We start from the raw sequence: 22,472 nt of genomic DNA, 5'->3' as shown, positions 1-22,472 counted from the left end.
AAATATCATTCAGTTTGATCTTGGTGCATTGATTGTGGTACCTTATATCTGTTTGTAAGTTTTTCACATCAACTATTAGTTGTATTTCACATCTTATAAGGCATATTTATAAGTTGATCGGCACTGCTTTATTTTGTTCAGATTTTTCCAGAAATGCGATGTTCACCATCCTGCCCTCGCGGGGGAATTCTTGGCACTGAACTATTTTGTCCTCCTGAATGTTTTCAGTACAAGGGGACCATGGATGTCTTTTACAAAATAATAAGACAGGTGAGCATATTATTTTCATCAACATAAATTCTTTCTTGTTAGTTTGTGGTTCAATTACAAACCTCTGGATGATTTAGTAAAGAGAAATCCTGCAGGAGGGTATCTCAAGACTCTGGAGAGGGACAAATGCTGGCTTAGCTCTTGCTGTGCCCACTGTAAGTTATTTTCTGCTTATTGTGTATTGTCTTGCTTCTTTTATGCATGAAAAATTCAGGCCTTTCCCCTAATTTGTGTAATTTACTATATTTTTGCCCTAGAACAAGTAGGCAACCTGTTGAATACATACCAAAAATAAATGCCAAGTCATATTCTTTTCACTAAATATAGTGTGCAGCTCATGTTTTGACTGATTGATGCCCTGGGAGGATGCATGCTCAATGATGCTGCATGGGTGCATGTAGCAATGTGCACATGGTTGTTGAAGGATCATGTGCAGTTTTGTTGCATGCATGTAAAGGCTCTTACTAGTCCATGACATCTGCTTAGGCCTTGTGGGGGTGTGTGTTTGATAATTCTACTGTGTTACATTGTCTGCAATAATTACATATTTTGTGTTAGTTTGTGCTGCCAATTGACTTCAGAGGGATCTTCTGCACCTAACCCAACACAGTAAGAAAGAAAAAAACATTCTAATACAGGGACTGGCATTCTTTTATTGTCACCTGGAAAAAGAAGAAAATAAGTACACTGTTAAGATAAAAACATGCCCATGAGATGCATCCCGAGACACCTGTTTTCCTTTCATTTCATTATGTATAGATCTAGTGCAATAGTTTGTCGAAAAAATTGTAGTGATCCAACACAAGAGTGGGCTTCATGGATGTGGACATGATATGGATGCCCTAATCCAAATTGAGATGTTAATTGTTGATACGAAGTGATTTATGTTCCTCTATTTTCCTCGACATACTTTTTAAATCAATGCTTATAAAAAATGAGAATGCATTATTATCATTTTCTCATGTCATAAGCCGTATCTTGAAGCCTAGAATTGGGCTTTGGATTGCTTACCTACTGTATCGATTCTAATTGGCTGATTTGGCAATCCTGATCATCTGAATCAGTGAAAGTTGGTAAAAGATGTTAATACAAAAGACATCGGACTATTCCAGGGGGGCCCAGGTCGCTTACCAACTAAATCCAAATTAAATTGCCGAGTCTCGATCCGTATCGATGATTTTTCAAACCTTGATCATAAGTACTATTAATAAATCATGTTTGTATCATAAAGAATCACTGTTGAAACTGGTTTTACTAGTATGAATAAAATACACACATACACTCTCTCTCTTCTCCTCTCCCCACTTTCTGTGTGTGCATGCAGGAAAATTTTAGTTGATTGCAAGCAGATGTTATCTTTGATAGGGACTTTGCCTTTACCTGATTGTCCATTGTATTGAAAGTTTTATGTCTGAACTCTGAAACAGGTTGGAATATACTTACCTTTTTACGATATATTCCGTAATTGGATAGAGGATTTCACGGAGAGGAATGCTCCTAAACTAACCCCATATGCTCCATTAGTTGCCGGGTCAATTGCACGTTCATTGGCTTGCATTGCTTGTTCTCCTATTGAACTTGCAAGGACACGAATGCAGGTATGTATTTTTCTATTTTGCTCATTTGAATGATTTGCATTTCTTGGGAATTAGAGAGTAGACGGAAATGTTACTTTGTGCTTGTAACTGTTGGTTGCTTTTGAATTTTTGATATAGCTTGTGTACTATTGTTGCTACTGAAAATCTTAGATATTCTGGATTAAGCTACATGGTGAGTAGACAGGACTGGATCATGGTTTTCTGTGGCATGATATTAGAGCTTCTGGGTTATGTGAAAAGTATTCCCTGAAGGGACATTGGATGTTGCAACCATGTAGATATTTTTTAAGTAAATATTTGGAATTTGTTAGCAAAACAAATGTCCGGAATCAAAGAACATAGATACTGCTACCATTGCTTTATTATTTCAATATGGGTGTAAAGATGATCACTTTGTAAATATGAGCCAGCATGGATGATCTATCAGGTAAATAGGAATAAGGTGGCTGGATGGTAGTAAGAGTGCTATGAAATTTGTGACGCACTTATGAATGATAGAATGGAAACATAGAATATTCATGTTTTGCTTAATTGTTTGGTCGGTAAACAGAAGTGGGATTTTGTGATTTTGTGTTGCCATTTTCTTGTTGAATGAGTTTTGACGGAGTAATAGAGATATTTGTGGTATATTAATGTGGCTTGATGATGTTCGCGTATCCTAGTTTCTTGATGATGTCTGCGTAGCATAGTTTCTTGGAGCTATTGGTCCAAGTGGACCTAAAGTCAGGCTAGACAGTTGGCAAAATTTTCAGCAGGGTGATACAAGTTGGATTATTTATCATATAATTAAGTCTTGCAAGGAGTGCTGTTTTGATGGAGTTCATTTCTACAATCTGAGGGGAATCAGAAAATATGGAAGGAATGGTTTTGGTAATAGATCTTGATGAGTTGAGGAGAAAACTAGAATAGGAATGGAAGTATCTCCCATTCTCATTTGATGAATTTCTGGTGGAGATCAAAATGATCAGATTATAGAAGCACAAATAACATATTGAAGGGGTAAACGGCCATAATATGGTGGGAAGAACAAACCATAAAGAATCAGAGATGCCTCTTTGGTGGGAAGAATAAAGCATAAAGCACAAAGAATTCAGTGGCAAGTCCAATTCTAATGGCACTGGGTATGCTACCTCTATTAGCTATAAGAAATATCGGTGGTATTACAAATAAGGGTCTGTTTGGATTATAGTCAACTTTATCACGGGTAGACTCTTTTTTTAATGTTATAATAATTTGCATAATATTTATGTTTGCTATTGGTTAGGTACCTTACATTCAGTATAATATAATATGGTAAGTTGTTTGGAACCCTGACCTTAAGCTCTGCATGTTGAAAGTGGTTATGGGCCTAACATTAAGAGCTCCATTCTCTTCTATTCAAAACTGTATTCTCTCTAGTTCTTCCCCTTCTAACTCTAAAACTATTGATGTTCGTCATTATTATTACTAATTATTGTTTGGGTTGGGAATTGGGATTCAAACCCTTTTTGGAGCATAATTTCTTGGAGTTGTTAATGCAGAACATAAACCGAGGATGGACACCTGGGGTAGAGTTTTCATTTGGGTGATAATATTTCTTTTTCATATGATTGTTGGGTCTTGCAAAAAGAGGTTGATTTGGTGAAGTGTATTAAAGTAGATGGTGAGACAATTAAAACAATGGAAGGATGGTAAAAGTATGGTGAGGCACTCAATATAAAGAGTTGAATTGCCAGGATACCTCTTATGTAGTTTCACTACCCTAACGATTGAACCAAGAGCCTAGCACCCTAGGTCAATCTTGTTATTGTTGAAAACCAAGCTGAAGCAGATAGATATCTGATCAAGAAGTTATGAAGCTATAACCTGGATGAATGATTCTGTTGCGGGCCTAGACAGTTTTCAAGTTGTTTTTTTTTGGTTGGGTGTGTGTATGGGTTCCTTTTTCTTATTTATTTATTTATTTATTTTTTGAGGGGGGGTGAGGGTGCCTTTAAATTTCGGACATTTTACTTAAAGCGGATACTACAAGGTAGTGATTTAGGAGGTACAGTTGAGATAAAATTCAAGAGTTAAATGGTCAAATGAGATCAAAACAAAACATTTTCACAAGATTGCTACAGTATCTAGGGACAACTAGAAACAAACAAATTTGTTCAGGGTAATAAGTACAAGGCTGAGGTAAAATTCAAGAATTAAATGGTCAAATGAGATCAAAACAAAACTTTTTCACAAGATTGCTACAGTATCTAGGGACAACTAGAAACAAACAAATTTGCTCAGGGTAATAAATACAAGGCTGAGGGGGAAATTCCCATGTTTTAAGCTTGTAACTGTCCCTTTTGGAATTAGGAGTTGGAAATGTTGTTTTCCACTTGGATTGTAGCTGTTAACAAGGACAAATGTTATGATGCAAACTACAATTGATTTTTAACAAATGAGCACCTTCACTCACAGAAACTCTAATAGATGACAGGACTTTAAGGGGAAAAGAAGAGTAGAGAAGCAAGGGAAAATCACAAAAAGCAAAGAGGAATGTATCTCCCAAATTTGATTAACTAAAAAATAGTTTCAAAATTTTATTTTTTTATCTACTCAAAAACCCTAATAGCTCCTACAAAATCCTAGCCATCCATTATTAATTTAAAACCCAATGATTTACCTTGCCCCTAATAAAATCAGAAATAAGGATTAAAATAGAAAATAAAACCCAAAATAACTTCCCCTAATTACAATATTGCCCCCTCATAGTCTATGACCTTTCTTTGCCCAGCTACAAACTATTGGTTGTGTCTGGGGTGTGGCCGTGTGGCTTTGTCATTTGTCCCCTAGTTGAAAGGAGCTCGACACCAGCAAGTTGTCTTCATCTTTGAGGTGATATAAATTTGGAGCCAACCGTTTGAACTTTAGCTTGGAAATCCATGTGTTATTGGAAGATGGCCTCCCCTTCCACTTGACTAGATATTGGTGATTTGAACCCTTATGAGTTTGAAAGCTTTCACTCTTTAAAACATGCTGAATTTCTTCGCCCTTCTTTCTTGGTAATTGCTTCTTCATATCAACTACTTCTTGGGCTTCTAGAGGGTCTCCATGAAATTCAAATAAATCAACAAAATTAAATATCAGGGAGATTTCCAACGCCTTTGGTAATTACACCTCATGCATTATTCCCATATTTCTTCAAAATTTGGTAGGGGCCCACCTTCTTGGATTTGAGCTTATTGTAGGTCCTCAATGGAATCTCTCCTTTTTTAAATTACACCATTAGTAAGTCACCCTCTTCGAAAATCTTCTCCTTTCGATGCTCATTTGAAACTCCTCGATACTTTGCATTACTTTGTTTAATTTTCTTCTTGTATTGAGCTTGCAAGTCTCGGACATGCTTAGCTAAAGCATTGACATCATTACTTGCCTTGCATTGGTAATGGCACTAGGCGAAGCACATGATTAGGGGTCCTCCATTGACAATCTAAAAAATGGTGATTTTCCTGTCGACTGATTCATCAAACTGTTGTAAGCAAATTCAGCCTTGGGTAAAGTGAGGTCCCATTGAGATGTGTTATCACAAACAATACTCCTCAAGAGGTTACCAAGGCTCTTATTCACCACTTCAGTTTGCCCATCTGCTTGAGGGTGATAAGCTCTAGAAAATTATAGCTTGGTTCCCAGGCGCTTCCTCAAAGTGTGTCAAAAATGACTTTAAGAACTTTGTATTGCGATCGGATGTAATGACTTGGTGACACCATGTAGCCTCACGATGTCTTTGAAGAAGATATTGGCAATGTGTGATCCATAGTTTTCCTACAAGCAATAAAATACTCCATTTTGGAAAATTGATCAACAATAACCAAAATAGAGTCCACACCTTATTTGGTATGCAGAAGTTCCAAGTACAAAGTCCATATAGATATCGTGTGGGGCATCTGAAATAAGGAGGGGAGTATAAAGATCCTTATTTAGTGTGTGACGTTTAGATACTTGCAAATTCGACATCGGGCCACAAATCTGTCAACATCTCTTTGTATGTGTGGCCAAAAATATTTCTCTAGTCCCTTTCAAAGTGTGCACCTAAGCCTCCACCATGAAGTTCCATAATTATCTTTTCCCTTAGGGAACACTCAGGTATGCATAAAATGCACCTTGAAATAAATAGCCATCATAAACATTAGATACTCTCCCATTAACACATTTTCTAGGGCCTTTGCTAAAATTGGGTCATTGTTATATTAGGCTTTTACATTTCAAAACCTATTACTTCCATAGACAAAGTTCCAAGCGAAACCATCCTTCTACTTAAAGCATCAGCTACGTTATTTTGGGTCTCGTTCTTGTGCATTAATGGGAAGGTATATTCTTGAAGGGTGGTCATCCACTTAGCATGATGTGCATTTAACTTCTTATGGAAATCCAAGTACCGAAGTGCTTCATGATCAAGTTATAGAATAAACTCCCTATGGATCAAGTAGTGCCTCCAATAATGCAAAGCTTGCATAAAACGCGAGGTCATAGATTGAATACTTCTGACTTGCTTCATGCTACCTTTCATTAAAGAAAGCCACTGGTTGCCCTTCTTGACTAAGTATTGCCCATATGCCAACATTTGATGCATCAGTTTCAAATTAAATACCTTAGAAAAATCTAGCAATGCGAGTACCGATGCTTGCATCATCTTTTGTTTAATTTGAGTGATGCTTTTCTCAACAATGGGATTTGATGAAAACTTTCATGCCTTCATACAATTGGTCACTGGTGCTATTAGAGTGCTTCAATTTCTAATAAAGCGAGATAAAAGGTCGCTAGGCCATGAAAAGAACTCACCTCCATGGGTCACTTTGATATTGGCCTTCACCTTTTCGTGGTTCCACCTTGATTCCCTCAGGCGAAACAACAAACCCTAGAAAGATAAAGTTGTTTGGAGGTGAGTCACTTTGATATTGGCCTTCACCTTTTCTTGGTTCCACCTTGATTCCCTCAGGTGAAACAACAAACCCTAGAAAGATAAAGCTGTACGTCATAAATGGGCCTTTTTTTTTTAATTCACAAAAAGTGATTCCTTCCTTGGTACATTAAAAACTTGTTTCAAGTGGTTAAGATGATCCTTTGGGTTAGCACTAAAAATCGAGATATCATAAGAAACTACAATAGATTCACTAATAAAAGTATATAGTACATCAGTCATTAGCTCATCCACAGCTCATATAGAGACCCAAGCTTTAAATGCGGTCTTCTATTCATTCCCAGGATGAATCCGAATTTGATGGTCACCACTCCTTAAATCGATATTTGAGAAAACTTTGGCCCCATGAAGCGTCTGACATATCATCTATGGGAAATCGATATTTGATTGGAATTTTGTTAATCACTCAACTATCATTACACATCCTCCATGAACCATTCTATTTGTGCGTTAGTAATGCAGGGACAATAATGGTATCATGCTTTAGTAATGCAGGGACGACACATGGTGACATGCTTTCTCAAATCAAACTCCTTTTAAGCAAATAAACTGGTCCTCATGTTCCATGGGGTTCATGCGGTAATGTGCCAAATTTGATAGGCTAGAATCAGGCGGGGTCACTTTTTTCCCGCTAACCCGTGTGGCGTCTAGCTTGGGTCCTCACTCGATCCAAGGCTAGACCAGCCTTCACACTGAACACGCACTCTAGAGATGGGGGTTAGATAAAGCCAAGCCACAAAGCAAACACAAACAAGAATAGTCAAGGGACCTCAGCTCAATGTATGCACTATACGAGCTGGACCTGTGCATGGAGGCTACCTGCCCCTAAACACCTCACATTGCTGTGCATGGAGGCCACTTGCCTTTCATGCACTCTGGGTCTGCCAACCTAGCCGCCCAGTGCGCGGGTCAGTTACATAGTAACTGCCCACTTCCCACACGCTCTGTTAGCCTGTGTACACTGCATGCCCCGCGTCTCTCGCACGACAGGTTGTGCCATGCACCCCAGCGTCTCACGAGCCAGCACACGTCCCTCGTCTCTCGCTCCAGGTCGCACCTTGCACCCCTGCGTCTTTACGCGCCCTGCACCATCGCGTCTCACGAGTCACGTTGCCACTGCACGTCCTACGTCTCTCACTAGTCAGGCCGTGCCCTGTAACACCTCGTGTCTCATGCGCTAGGTTGCCACTGCACGTCTCGAGTTTCTCGCTCGTTAGGTCACGCCTGCAACACCTCGCGTCGGTTGCCACTGCACATCCTGTGTGTCTCACGTGCCAGGTCGTGCCTTGCAACACCTCGTGTCTCACACGTCGGTTGCCACTCTGGCCTGTCAGGTCGCCTACCCAATCAGGTGTTACACCAGGTCGTCTTGGTGCTTAGGCGTCCTCGTCGCCCGCTAAGGCATCCTGGTCGCTTAGCCCCTCACTGGGCTATCATATCAGCATTGTCCCACGCACCTGCCCAGCCACAGGCGCATGACTCTTCTTGTGCATGGTCCACTTGACCAAGTCACACTACATTGAGCCCTCTAGTCATCTAGTTGTTAGAATCATCTTGTACACTCACACCTGTCCAGCCATAGGTGCATGACTCACCTTGGCCCATGGTCCACTTGACCATGTTCACCAGGTCGAGCCCTCCATAGGTGCCTGCCTCGCCAAGGTATCTTGGTCGCTTTGCCCCTCATTAGGCTATCACACTAGCTTTGGCACACGCACCTGCCCAGCCACAGGTGCACGACTCATCTTGTACATGGTTCATCTGACCAAGTCACATCACGTCGAGCCCTCTTAACTGTGTTGTGCGCACCATCTCGCACACACACTTGTGCAGCCACAGGTGCATGGCTCACCTTGGCCCATGGTCCACTTGACCATGTTTACCAAGTCGAGCCCTATAGTTGTGTCTTCTTCAAGCCTCCAATCGGTGCCTGTGCACCCAGATGGGACCTTGTCCACTGCTAGGCGCCAGTGACCCAGGGCTTCCATACTTCCCTCAAGTATGGGAGTAGTGTTATTTTTCTCGGCCTTGAGGTGTGTCTGCACCTAGGGCCCAAGTAGCCCAACTTAGTCTCAGGCAGCACAACTCTTAACCATCAAGGCAATGCAGCCCCACTAGGTTGCCCCACGCTCTCCTTCAGCCTCACTAGGCTGATCCATACGCATCCTCAGCTCCACTAGGCTGATGCACTCCAGTCCAACTACCTTAGTTGACTTGCACCATGCACCCATCGCACCTCCAGCAGTATCACTCGCACAAGGCGCCGGCACTAGGCTGCCTTCACCCACGCGCACAGGTTGCCTAAGCTTGGTATGCATCTTGCAATTAGCCACTTTGCCTTTGCATCCTTGTGCACCTAGCTACCTGTCCAGCCACAGGCCGCCTTTTACCAACGCACCAGGCTGCACGCATCTTGTGCACAAGGTTGCCTGCACCAACTCGGTGCTTAGGGAAAGGGGCCTGATAAGCCTCCTTAACCTAATCTCTGATGTCCTTGTTGGACGCTCGCCTTTTGCTGAGTCCCTTAAAACTTAGCTCAGAGTAAGGCCCATACTTACTCGACCAAGCCTCCTGCTTGGTCCACTTGGTTAGGTCCTCTGCCTCCAAGTCCATTGCTCGTTCACTTGGCTAGTACCGCTTGCTGCCACCAAGTTCACTCGTCTCGTAGATGCTTGCCTCTCATTGGGTCCCCATAAAACCACAGCTCAAGGCAACGCCTCTGGACCCTCCACCAAGCCTCTGCTCGGCTCACTTGACCAGGTCCACTGCTGCAACCAAGTCCTCGTCTCACTTACGTAGCCAGGTTCGCTGCTGCTGTCAAGATCTTGTTTTTGCACTGGGTCAGGTCTTTTGTTGGCGCTAAGTGCAAGGGTCTGTGGCCAGTTTCGAAGTTGCCACCACGACCCTCGCCTCCTGCGACATCAAGAGGATGACTTCTCTCCGTCTTGCTTTATGGTACCACTAGGGCAAGGCTGATCACACCTACCACTAGTCGATGATTGCATACCCTTTGATGAATCAGAGGGTACTTCCCACCGAATTGATGAGTCAGAGGATGTTTTCATTTGTCCCACCCTCTCCACCGACCGGGTTCTCTTGATGGCTCCACTTGAGTCATCAAGTCATCATTGGACTCCTCTGAGTCTATGCACAACTTGGTCTCCTCTCAAGCTAGTGTTTTGGTAGATCGCAGGTGCATTACATTCACCAAATTTAGTGACCCAACTGCACCAGGGTGTCCTCGTCCTCCTGTACATGGTTCACCGCGTTGAGGGCCTGCCTTTGCGGGCATTCCCTCACTCGATGGTCGCCTTTGCATCTGAAGTAGCTTGAGAAGGCTTTACGGGGTGCCTCATTCTCGTGGGCTACCCCCTTCTCGGGTCTGGTCCACTTGTCGCGCACCATCTTCTTGTCATTCGCCTTCGATTGCCCTCCTTTACGGTTTGACTCCACTGCGTCAGGAAGGCTTAGATAAACTAGGCCCTCAGCTACTGCCATGGCTGTGGGCAAGTCCCACACACCTTGCCTCCGCAACTCGACCTTGGTCTAGCTCTGCAGCCCAGACACAGTTAAAAAGTCGATCCTCTTCGGACATCGACTGTATGTCGAGCATCAGTTACGCGAATCTATTGATGTACTCGCGCACTGAGCCCATTTGCCGAAGCCTTCGCAAAGCCTCGCGTGCCACCTAGGTAGCATTGCTCGGCAAGAACTGTTTAGTTCTCTCTTCAAGTCTTTCCAAGTGCTCACCTTGGGCCATGAAGCATCAGCCAGCCGCATCCTCCACCAGAGTTTCGCATCTCTGGCGAGGTACATCGTGCAAATCACCACACGATCTTTCTCATGGTCATGGGCAGCTTTGAAGTACTGCTGCATGTTCCATAGAAAATTCTCCACCACCTTGGAGTCGCGCTGGCCCTCGAACACCTGTGGCTTTGGCACTCTCACAACACGAGAGTCCAGCCCTCCGCTATGACTCCCTAGGGCCCTGTTGATCTGCAACATGTCCTCTTGCAAGGACTCGAGCCTCGCCATGAAATACTCAATGAAGGCCTTCAGATCGTCCATGAGCCTCCCATACGGGCATCACAAACTTCGCAGCACTCCTCCACCCTTTCCTCTATGTCAACACGCACTTTAGAGATGGGGGTTAGAGAAAGCCAAGCCACAAAGCAAACACAAACAAGGATAATCAAGGGGCTTGCGCCCAATGTATGCACTATACAATTGAAGTGTGTACAGCCACGGTCCTCCTCTCTTAGGGCGGGCAAGGGGTACTTATAGCCCCCAAGAATAGAATTCAAAACTCTTATGGCACTTGCCATATCAGTCCAGCCATAGTTGAGCTCGTGAATGGAGGGAAGCTGTCCTCTTGATGTCGCAAGACGTGACATGGGTCGTGGTGGCAGCATCAGAATTGGCCACAGACCCTTGCACTTAGTGACAGCGAAGGACCGGACCAAGTGCAAAAACAAGATCTTGGCGGCAGCAGCTGACCTGGCTAAGTAAGTGACCCCGAGGACTTGGTGGCAGCAGTGGACCTGGCCAAGTGAGCAGTGCAGAGGCTTGGTGGAGGGTTCAAAGGCGTTACCTTGAGCTGTGTTTATGGGGATCTAGTCAGAGGCAAGCATCTATGGGACAAGTTAACTTGGTGGCAGCAGGCGACACTGGCCAAGTGAATGAGCAGAGGACTTGGAGGAAGAGGACTTGATCAAGTAGGCTAAGCAAGAGGCTTGGTCGAGTAAGTATGGGCCTTGCTCTGAGCTAAGTTTTATGGGGACTCAACAAAGGACGAGCGTTCGACGAGGACGTTGGAGTTTAGGTAGAGGAGGCTTGTTAGGCCCTTTTTCCCTAAGCACCGAATTGGTGCAAGCAACTAGGTGCACAAGATGCATGTAGCCTGGTGCGTGCGTTAAAAGGCGGCTTGTGGCTGGACAGGCAGCCTTGTGCACAAGGATGCAAAGGCAGACTGGGTAAGTGCGAGATGCATGCCAGGCTTAGGCAACCTGTGCATGTGGGTGTAGGCATCCTGGTGCAGGTGCGTTGTGCAAATGATATTGCTGGAGGTATGATGGGTGCATGGCAACTTGGGGCGTGAGAGACTCGGGACGTGTTTGGCAACCTGGCGCGGGGTGCAGGGTGCTACTTGGCGCGCGAGAGACACGGGACGTGCTTGGCAACCTGACGCGTGAGACGCGCAGTGCAGGTTGCGACCTGACGTGGGAGGGACGTGGGGCGTGCGTGGCAACTTGGCACATGAGACGCGGGGTGCAGGGTGCGACCTGGACTGTGAGAGCTGCGGGCTTGCATGGCAACCTGGCGCGTGAGATGTGGGGTGTAGGGTGCGACTTGGAGCATGAGAGACGTGACGTGCATGGCAACCTTACGCGTGAGACGCGGGGTGCAGGGTGTGACCTGGCGTGCGAGAAATGTGGGACGTTCTTGACAACCTGGCGAGTGGGACGCAGTGTGCAGGGCGCGACTTGGTGCTCGAGAGACGCGATACGTGCATGGCAACCTGGCGCGTGAGACACGGGGTGGAGGGTGTGACCTGGTGTGCCAGAGACACGGGACGTGCATGGCAACCTGGCGTGTGAGATGCGGGTTGCAAGGCAGGACTTGGTGCGAGCGCGAGGCACAGGCTGTGCAGAGTGCGCGGCTGACGCATGGGATGAGGGATGTGCTGAGTGCACATGGTGGCACAATGTGTGGGACATGGGCTGTTACTATGTAACTAACTCACGTTTTGGGCGACCAGGTGGTCGACCCATAGTGCATGAAAGGCAGGTGGCCTTCATGCACGACAGTGTAGGGTGTTTGGGGGCAGGTGGCTTCTATGCACGGGTCCAGCTATGGCTGGAATGATATGGTAAGTGCCATGAGAGTTTTGAATTGTATTCTTAGGGGTTATAAGTACCCTTTGCTTGGCCTTAGAGAAGGAGGACCTTGATTGCACACACTTCAATTGTATAGTGCATACATTGGGCTGAGGCTCCTTGACTATCCTTGTTTGTGTTTGCTTTATGGCTTGACTTTCTCTAACCCCCATCTCTGGAATGCGTGTTGTGTGTGAAGGCTGGTCTAGCCTTGGATCGAGTGGGGACTTAGGCTAGACGCCACACAGGTTAGGTCTTTACACTTCTCAAGTAGAGGCTCTAGAGACTTAGGAATTGATGTAGGTACAACAGTTTTCTTTGCAAGCAACACATAAATCACATCCATGTCCTTGCTGTGCTAATTTAATTTTTGCACATCAAGCAACTTTGGACTGGCCTCTTTAGCGGATTTGGGTGTGGGAAGTTGCCCCATAGGGTGAAGTGTGATGTTATTGCCATCCTTGACAAAGAATAAGTGCTTCGTCTAGTTCTTATACACCATATTCTGATCATTAAGCCATGGACAACCAAGTAAGATGCGACTTGCATCCATTGGTGCTACATCACACTATATAGAAAATGCAGCTAAACACCGAGTAACAATTGGTACCTGATCTCTTTTGTTGTACCATTAAACTTGATATGGGCGTGGCTTTGTGTTCCTTCAATTTAAGTTTATCCACAGCCTCCCCAGACATTATATTTTCACTACTTCCAGTATTGTGCATAACTTGCTGCCTTTCGTGCAAGTGGTCTGAAAAATATTGTCGCAGCGACATCTCTTCATGAAATGCTCTTACAATTGATAACATAGTTCGATGGATGACTAAGGTTTCACCCCCTTTGTCTCCATAGATGACTTAGGTTTCACCCCCTTTGTCTCCATAGATGGCTTAGGTTGCCCCCCTTTCATCTCTATACAATCCCCATTGACACTAGTGAGAGTCAGGCGCTTCATAGGATTGGTTTGTCGTAATATCACCCTCTCCTTCATAAGTTTGTTCTTCATCAGCTTCTACTCCATAATTTTGTTATGCTAAATTGCCTTCATTACCGGGTTGATGTGAAGGCAATTATAGGCCTTGTGCCCTGGTTGTTGGCACTTGAAACACATAGTTTGAGTATCTTCACGGGATGTTTTAGGTGCTGCTACTCTCCCCAGACCACCTCCCCCAAAGTTAAGTTTTGGCCTCGTTGGGAAATGATGAGGGCTTGGTTCCCACGCGCCATAGGTGGTTTTCTAAAGGTCGAAGCATGCTGCCCTAGTACGTAGAGCCCCTTGTGACTGATCCCTTCTGCCCAAGGCCTAAATTAACAAGTTCCTCTGCCTTGAGGGCCAAAATGTATAGGCATCAGATGTCTTATAGATATCTTTGAAAGCCAATTCATTGTGGATGTCTTGATTTATCTTTGATCTTCAAACTCTTGTAAACTTGCCCTATATGTTAGAGTATAAAATTGTTCAATGTACTCACCGATTTTTCCGATTGCTTGAGATTTTGATTCCTTTGCTACAAGGTTTGGGCATATTTTATTGGTAAGAACTTCCTACATGGCTTTGTCTTCATCTTCTACCATGAGTTAAGTTTGTCCTTGTCTTGTTGAAGATGACCTTGCTGTAAATCATTCCACTAAGCCAAAGCATGACCAGGAAATGTTGCTACTAATTTCACCTTTTTTGTGATAAGTAATACCTTTATATTCGAATGCTTTCTCAACTTTACTCAGCCAATCAAGAAAATCAACCACATGAAATCGCCTATGGAACTATGGAATAGCAATTTTGATTCTAGGTGCTCTTTCCCTTTCCAACAATTGAAGATGTCGATCATTGAATTCGTCATTTACCGGAGTCACCCTAGGGTGGTTAGGAGCTAGGTGCAAATTACTTCTTTCATCATCGGTGCCTTGAATTTCAACACCGGTTACTTCTTTTACCATCGTTACCTTGAATTTCAACACGAGTCTCTGGATCCTTCCACACTGAAGCTCATGGACCTCCTGCATAAGTTTGTCTATTCTCTGCTAGGGCTTGAAATTGTCAACATGCTCAATTCTTCGTGGGGTGCCTCTTTTGAAACCATCATAACCTGCTCTAAAACCACTTCATGCAAATTAGGGTTGATTCTTCACTAATTTGCTCCTTAGTTCGTAGAAACTTTGATAGATGATAAGCCTTAAAAGGGGAAAAGAAGAGTAGAGAAGGAAGAAAAATCACTAAAGCAAAGAGTAGCCCAGCTCCCATATTTTATTAACTCAAAGTTATCCAGAAAATAATAACTTATCTCCCCTCTAGTTTCAATAACAAGTATTTAAGTACCTCAAAAACCCTAAAAGTTCATACGAAATCATAACCATCCATTCTATTTAATCCTAACCATCCATTACTAACTTAAAAAAAAATGATTGACCTTGCCCATAATAAAAATCAGAAATAATAATCGAAATTAAAGATAAAAACCCAAAATAACTTCCCTTAATTATAATAGTGCCCCCCTTTGCCTCATATGGTCCTAGGACCCTTCTTAGCCCGCCACATACTATGGGTTGTGGCTGGCATGGCTGCGCCATGTTAGGAGGTTGAGGGTGGCTTTTCACTGGGAATGATAAGTTTTTGGAGCTCGATGCTTTATATTGGCTTTTCTCTATGAATGGCAACCTTTATTTATGCTTAAAAATTGTTTATGTTTAGGCAGATTATCCTAGTAAGAAATTTTGCTTATTGAGTACTTGCTTGAGGCTCGTCTGTCGTCAATCTTGATTATCTCTCATCCCTGAGGGGCTGTTGTTAAGGGGAGATGGGTCCTGGATGGTTCTTTGATGGGCCTGTGGATGCATTTTGATGCCAGAAACATGAGAGGGCTTCTGGGCAGGCCTGTGAAGATCAACATGGAAGATGCTTTTGACTACCCTGTGGATTGATACTTTTCTAATTGATGGGATGTTTTATTGTTTTTCTTTTCTCCTTATAGTGTTAGGTTGGGAGTTGAAGAGTTGTAAGATGGATGACATCTTTGTAGATGTTGATGGAGACCAAAGCGAACTATATGGATGGGCATTTGAATAGTTCTGTAGCGCAAGAAACCACCTTTTTCTGCAGAGTGTCTTTCATTTTATATTTAACTATGTGCATCAAATTTCCAGTTAATAAATTTCGTAAGGTAATGAGTCAGCCACCTGTAATGATAAAAGAACAAGATCATTTACTCACCCTTTGAAGGTAAGGTAAGATTGGATATTTCTAGTGAATTTTTTGATGCATGTGGATGTGGATATAGGTGTTTATGATCGTCAAATATGAATTTGGAAGTAACCCAAGTTTGCTTGGATAAAATGATGGAGTTTCTAGTAAATTTTCATGAAAAGAAATGAACTATGGAGTTTGGGGGCCATTGTAGAACACCATGACATTTCAAGTTGAAGACTAATCACAGAAATTCTGAAGGATATATTTGATTGAACTAGAAATGAGTAACTTACTAAAAGAAAAACTAAGCCTGTAAATCTGAACCGATGAAATATATTCAAGATGAAGAAAGAAGACCACTTTATTAGTATGGAACCAACATGAATTTTATGAAAATTATTCTGTTCAAATTGATTTGTATGAAGTTTTATGGTCTCATTCTTTAGCTTTTTAACCAAACATTATATAGACTTCTTGCTGATGTATCAGACTTATGGCTTGGGCTTCTTTGGTGGAATTTATTATGCATATGGTGTTAATTTTTTATTTAAAAATTTGGAGTTTCAAAATCCTTTTTAATGTTAAAATTGGTGATGGTCCGTCATGCTCTTTTGGTATGCATGGACCACCACTTCTTCCTCCCATCTTTTTTTGTTTTGTCTTATATGCCTTTCATGTTGGTTCCATACTAATAAAGTGGTCATGTTGGTTCCATACTAATAAAGTGGTCTTCTTTCTTCATCTTGAATGTATGGTCTCATTCTTTAGCTTCTTAACCAAACATTATATAGACCTCTTGCTGATGTATTACACTTATGGCTTGGGCTTCTTCAGTGGAATTTATTATGCATATGGTGTTAATTTTTTATTTAAAAATTTGGAGTTTCAAAATCCTTTTTAATGTTAAAATTGTGATGGTCCATCATGCTCTTTTGGTACGCATGGACAACCACTTCTTCCTCCCATCTTTTTTTGTTTTTGTCTTATATGCCTTTAATGTTGCTTTGTCATGATGACCTCACCTCCTTGTCCCTCATGGGTCACGTGCCCATGCACTTGGCATTTCACTCTCTCCATGTGTCTCTCTCTCTTTTAATGTCACTTCTCTTGCCTCCCAATATTATATTATTTCTCTAGTATTTAAGCCTTGCGCAAGAGAGAGAAAGCACATGGAGATGTATGAATTTGGGAGAGTGATGGGAGTGAGGTAAAAGGAAAAATCCAGCAACCGTTAAAGAGGGATTTGATGTATTTTCTGAGAACAATGAATTCATAGAAGTTTTTCTTGATGTCTCATTTATAATTACCTGAATCGCCTATGAGGGTAGCGATTCCGTTTCGGAATCTCGATTCGGCCTTTCCTTGGGCGAAAGTCGATTCTAAAAGAAAGGAATCACATTTCCATTTTTTGCGGAACACGATTCCACTTAGTTTAGGAATCTTGATTCCTGGATTGCCGGAATAAAGATTCTCTATCGAGGACTTTATGATTCTTAGCTACACAAGAATGCGATTCTGCTTGTGAGAAACGTTGATACCAAATTTTTTGGAATTGCGAATCCATATTGTTTGGAATCAAGTTTCTATATTGTAGACCTCGTGATTCCTTGCTACACAACAATGTGATTCTACTTATGCTAAATGTTGATTCAAAGCATTAAGGAATTGCGAATCCATGTTGTCAGGAAGCAATGTGAGCATAGGGAGAGTAGAAACCCTTCCATGTGTGCTCAATCATGAGTGAGCGTGACATGTATGAGAGCGTGAGAGAATTTGAAGTTGTTATACACCGCAATAAAATCAAAATTTAAAATATGAGCAATATGTGAGCATAAGGAGAGCAGAAACCCTTCGATGTGTGCTCAATCATGAGCGAGCGCGACATGTATGAGAGCGTGAGAGAATTTGAAGTTGTTGCACATGGCAATAAAATCAAAATTTAAAATATAAGTAATATGTTAAATTTTTTATTTTCTTCTTTACTAATTTCCATCATTCATTCCATGTTACTTTTTAAGAACTCTTATCAAGGATAAATAATACTAAAAAAATATGTTACTTCAAATTTAATAATGTTTGGTAAATGGTGTGGGTGCTAAATTGCTAATGTAATAATGTTTAATATATGATCGGCACCGTCATTTCTTCAAGTTGAATACGAGGATAAAAATGCTTTTCTTTAAGTAAAATAAGAAGATAATAAGGATATGAGTGAAGTGCCTTGTGTGGTGTTTTAGGTTAAATTAATCATTAAATATCCGAAAAATTGACTAAAAATCGAATAACTATGTCATGTACTTATTTTATAATTCAAAGGAAGGAGATAAAGGGAGCTTGCGTTTGTTCTCACTCCTTATATACCGTAGATTAGCTTCAAACCTTGTAGGCGTAATAGGGTTATCGGTAGACCGGGTCTATTGTATGGGATTGTCCACACAGATATCATAAAGGTTAACATTAGTACTTGGAGTCTTAGACTGAGTATATACAGACCAAAATTCGATCTTGTAGTAATGGGTAAATTTATATATTTTCTAAATACTTTTCTAATATGCCAGAGGGAATTGGTACTCAATTCTAGTAAGGGGAGAATCTCGATTCCAATATGGGGAGAATCATCATTCCGGAATGGTGAGAATGTTGATTCCAAGTTGATGGGGACAACGATTCTAGAATTTTAGGAATCACGATTCCTTATTTTTAGGAATCACGATTCCATATTTTTAGGAATCACGATTCCATATTTTTAGGAATCATGATTTCAGCAACCATCGAAACAAGTGGGGTCATGTGTAATTCCATATAGATATGAAACACAATTCCAACATGAAGGGACATCGATTCTTGCAAATAGGAAACACGATTCCTAATTTTTTGAATCGCGATTCTAAAATAGTGAGAATCATTTTTCTCAAATCCGAATTGTAAGGACAACGATTCCTACATTCCGAAACTTCTAATGCATGCGATTCCGTGATTCCGATTCCAGAACAATTCGAAATCACAGACGTTTCCAACAACTAGAGTCTCATGTTCTTTGAGTAAGATAAGTTTAGTTGTGATTTTTGAGGGTTTTTGAGCATGTAACTCAGTAAGTCTTATAGTTTTTGACCTGGCTGTATCTTGGGGGTGTGTTCACCAGATACCCTATTGCATCTCGGTTTTGTACCTAGTAGGGGGTGATCAACACTTCGAAGAAAGTGAGTTCCTCTCGTGCCTTCAGATCTTGGATTTTTTACTACCACTTTATTTAACTTCCAAATCTTGCTCCGATTCCTACGAGAATCCAACTGGTACTAGGAGTGTTTCGATTTCCAGATATAACCTCCAAATCCTGCTTTGACTCCTATAGGAGTTCGACTGGTGCTAGGAGCATTCTGGTTCTATTCAGGCTTTATCCCAGTTCAGGGGAGGTGCTGCTGAATTTTTCCCTGGATGAGAGTTAGTGATAGGCTTATCGAGCGTAAGTTCCACTTATCAGGCGGCTGTCAGATTTATCAAATGTAAGTTACACTTATCGGATGTAAGTTAAGCTATTGACTATGCGTTCAAGCTATCGAGCGTGTGTTAAGCTATCGATTGTGCGTTCATGCTATCGGGCGTGCATTAAGCTATCGACTGTGCGTTCAAGCTATTGGGCTTGCGTCAAGCTATCGACTGTGCGTTCAAGCTATCGAGCGTGAGTCAAGATATCGACTGTGCGTTAAAGCTATTGAGCGTGCGTCAAGCTATCGACTGTGCGTTTAAGCTATTGAGCGTACGTTAAGCTATCGAATTTTTGCCAGGTATCATCAGCTATCATCACTAGCAAAGCTAACATATGTGCGTTCAAGCTATCGAGCGTGCGTTAAGCTATCGACTGTCCGCTAGGTATCATCAGCTATCACCACTAGCAAAGCTAACATATGGAAGAAGTAAAATTTTAAAATTTTTCACTCTTGAAAGCAATCACTTTACTTACTCGTTGAGATTGAATGAAATGTTGAGAGAAGCTACATACTTTTTTAGCATCCATAAACATCTGAAGTATCCATGTGACAAGCACTTAACAAAGGATTAAATCTTTGTGCAATTGTCAAATGTTTGACTTTAGCTCCTTGTAACATTATAGAATGTCTGGATTGGCGATAAAATCTGGGATTAGGCTGCCTTTGATTAGGTACTCTTTTGTTGGTTAATAAACATCTGAAGGATCCATGTGACATAAGCAATTAACAAAGGATTAAATCTTTGTGCAATTGTAAAATGTCTGATTTTAGCTCCTTGTAACATTATAGAATGTCTGGATTGGCAATAAAATCTAGGATTAGGTTGCCTTTGATTGGGTACTCTTTTGTTGGTTAATACTTTCCAGATTTTCAGAAATAACCCTTCTCAATATTGTTGAGTTCATTTTTTGTTTTTTAAGAAATTGAAGTATATTAAAATATACTCTGGAGTTATGGATCACCTTTTTTAATTATAATCAGGTTCCCCCTAGCTTGAAGTAACTTTCTCTGCTCAAATAATATGCATTTCATAATAGATTTAATAACTTTGGCTGCTTAGGGTCTGATTGTACTTTTAGGGTCTGATTGTACTTTTAGCCTTTTTTTCTTTTTATTTATTTATTGTTTTTGCTGACTTCAGGGCTTCACTAGATTGATGAAATAAAATGCTCAAGGCATTTATACTTTATGAGATTCTGTACCTATTTTCCCCTAATTTGCGCTAAATTGATCTTATTGTTTTTTTCCTTGCATTGATTCACTTTGGTCCCAATTGTGCCCATGGTTTGAGTCGACGATTAGTTTATGTATTCAATTTCTGGGTAGTAATATTGTAGTGATTGTTCTTGTTGCTTATCATGTGTAACAGGCATTTAAAGAGATCCATAGTGGAACAAAACCTCCGGGAATGTGGAAAACTCTGCTTGGTGTTTTGTCCCCTGTTCAGAGAACCGCAAATCTTCAAAACTGTATGTTTGTGAAATTTCTTGTTCTTATTTATATCATAAAAATCATTGCTTCATTGTGTTTTCTCAATAATTGGAAGTTCCATCCATATTTTACTTCATTAATGATTGATTTTCTTATTTCCCCCTTTTAGTACAGTACAAGGGTATCGTGTGTTATGGACTGGTGTAGGAGCACAACTTGCACGAGATGTCCCCTTCTCTGCAATCTGTTGGTCCACACTGGAGCCTGTGAGTTATCATATTTAATTCTATAGGCAATACAAATGTTTTCTTATTCCTCTGTAGATTCTTCCCTGCTTATGTTTAAATATTACTTTCTTCTAGTTTTCTTATGCCTTTGAATGATGTCTTAGTTGAGCATGCTATGTGTCAGATGACTTTGACTTTATGCATTAGGTGAGTAGTTCTTCTGTAGTCATCTGGATGTGCTATGCTCCTGGAAAATTTCATCTTTGTATGTGCATGCACGTGCTTGCACTCACGTTTTGTGTGATATAGACTTGTGTAGCCCTCCAAGCCAGAATCGTAAAGAACAGGTAATATTGCCCGGAATAGGGGCCTTGTAGGGTTGCCTGTTGCCTTCAAACTTCCAAGAAACATGCACTTCTTTTAGTCTTTGGTATCCTGTTAAAAATTACTCTACAAGTGTGAGTTATCGGCAATGGCAAACATTGTAATCGATGGGATGTGTGTGGGCCCTTTTCTGGTTGCAGTGTGTTGCATCTGACTAAATATTAATATGAGCTCTGTTGCATTTGCATAAATATGCTGCTGTCAATACATATACCTGCACGAATTCAGTACCAAATGTGCGTGTGAGTATTCTATGCCACATCTTCTGTTATCCAAAGTTATATGCTGTTTGTGACAGTCATTTTTGTTCTTAAACTAGTAAATTTATCTTCTAATTTACTGTGGAAGATTTAGTGTTTTTGTTTTTTCCTTTTTTTTTCTTGTAATTGACTTTCACACAATATGCATAGTCTTAATTTCGGTCTAGTCTGGATGACTTGAAATGTTTTCGTGTTCGATAATTGGCTTTGTTTTGTGGAGAGTTAGATTAGTCTTATATTTAACTTTAGTCTGGATGACTTCCAATGTTTTCATCTTCGATAATTGGCTTTGTTTTGTGTCGAATTATATTACTGATGCATAAGAAATAAATTCACTCTTCCATATGCTTGGTGGTGATCTGAAGTGAAGCCATGTGGCTGGGTGAACTGGATTTATCTAGATGGCTTTGTTGGAATATTTTTGAAGATTTCAATCTTTTGTCAGATGCTTAAATAGTCCAACTTTGTAGTCTCCATTAGATATGACATGGTTGGTGTGATACAATTTTAAAATGTTGCAAATTGCAATATAGGTTTAGTTATCTAAAGTATGAATTATTGATCAAAGCACATAAAATAAATATAGTTTGATTGGTGATAGAATCGACATCTTTTTTTAGAGTCGTATTTTCAGTAGTGCTTGTTATTGCTCTCGAAAATTGCAAAGCCTTCTGAAAGCATAATTTCCAAACTGAAAAATGATAGTGGTGTGAATTCATGTCTGCATTCTGAATTTTGATTATTGGAAGATTTACATAAAAGATTCATTTTTGTTGTATCATTTCCATTTCAAGTTCATATGTATCTATTCGGCT

General features: G+C 41.3%; 1 protein-coding gene across 7 annotated transcripts in view; it reads left to right on the top strand.

Annotated features, from left to right (window-relative positions):
* LOC18426806 (mitochondrial carrier protein MTM1) overlaps positions 1 to 22,472 on the top strand; it is a 29,714-nt gene that overhangs the window by 2,147 nt on the left and 5,095 nt on the right. The window contains exons 3-7 of one of the 7 annotated variants that reach the window (XR_016046184.1): positions 229 to 270; positions 366 to 425; positions 1,698 to 1,868; positions 20,725 to 20,824; positions 20,956 to 21,052. Coding sequence is in view for 4 of the 7 variants with exons in the window: in XM_006833446.4 (XP_006833509.1) it covers positions 142 to 270; positions 366 to 425; positions 1,698 to 1,868; positions 20,725 to 20,824; positions 20,961 to 21,052 (552 nt within the window). In the remaining 3 variants the exon portion in view is untranslated. Of the gene's footprint in view, positions 1 to 141; positions 271 to 365; positions 426 to 1,697; positions 1,869 to 15,529; positions 15,765 to 20,724; positions 20,825 to 20,955; positions 21,053 to 22,472 lie in introns of those variants that run through there. The other 6 variants (XR_016046180.1, XM_020662732.2, XM_006833446.4 and 3 more) reach the window with 6 other exon arrangements.

The sequence above is a fragment of the Amborella trichopoda genome, chromosome 1, assembly GCF_054954075.1.
Source record: "Amborella trichopoda isolate Santa Cruz 75 chromosome 1, AtrichopodaSantaCruz75HAP2 v2.0, whole genome shotgun sequence".
In the NCBI taxonomy this organism is placed as follows: Eukaryota; Viridiplantae; Streptophyta; class Magnoliopsida; order Amborellales; family Amborellaceae; genus Amborella; species Amborella trichopoda.
This window is presented reverse-complemented; position numbering and strand designations above follow the sequence as displayed.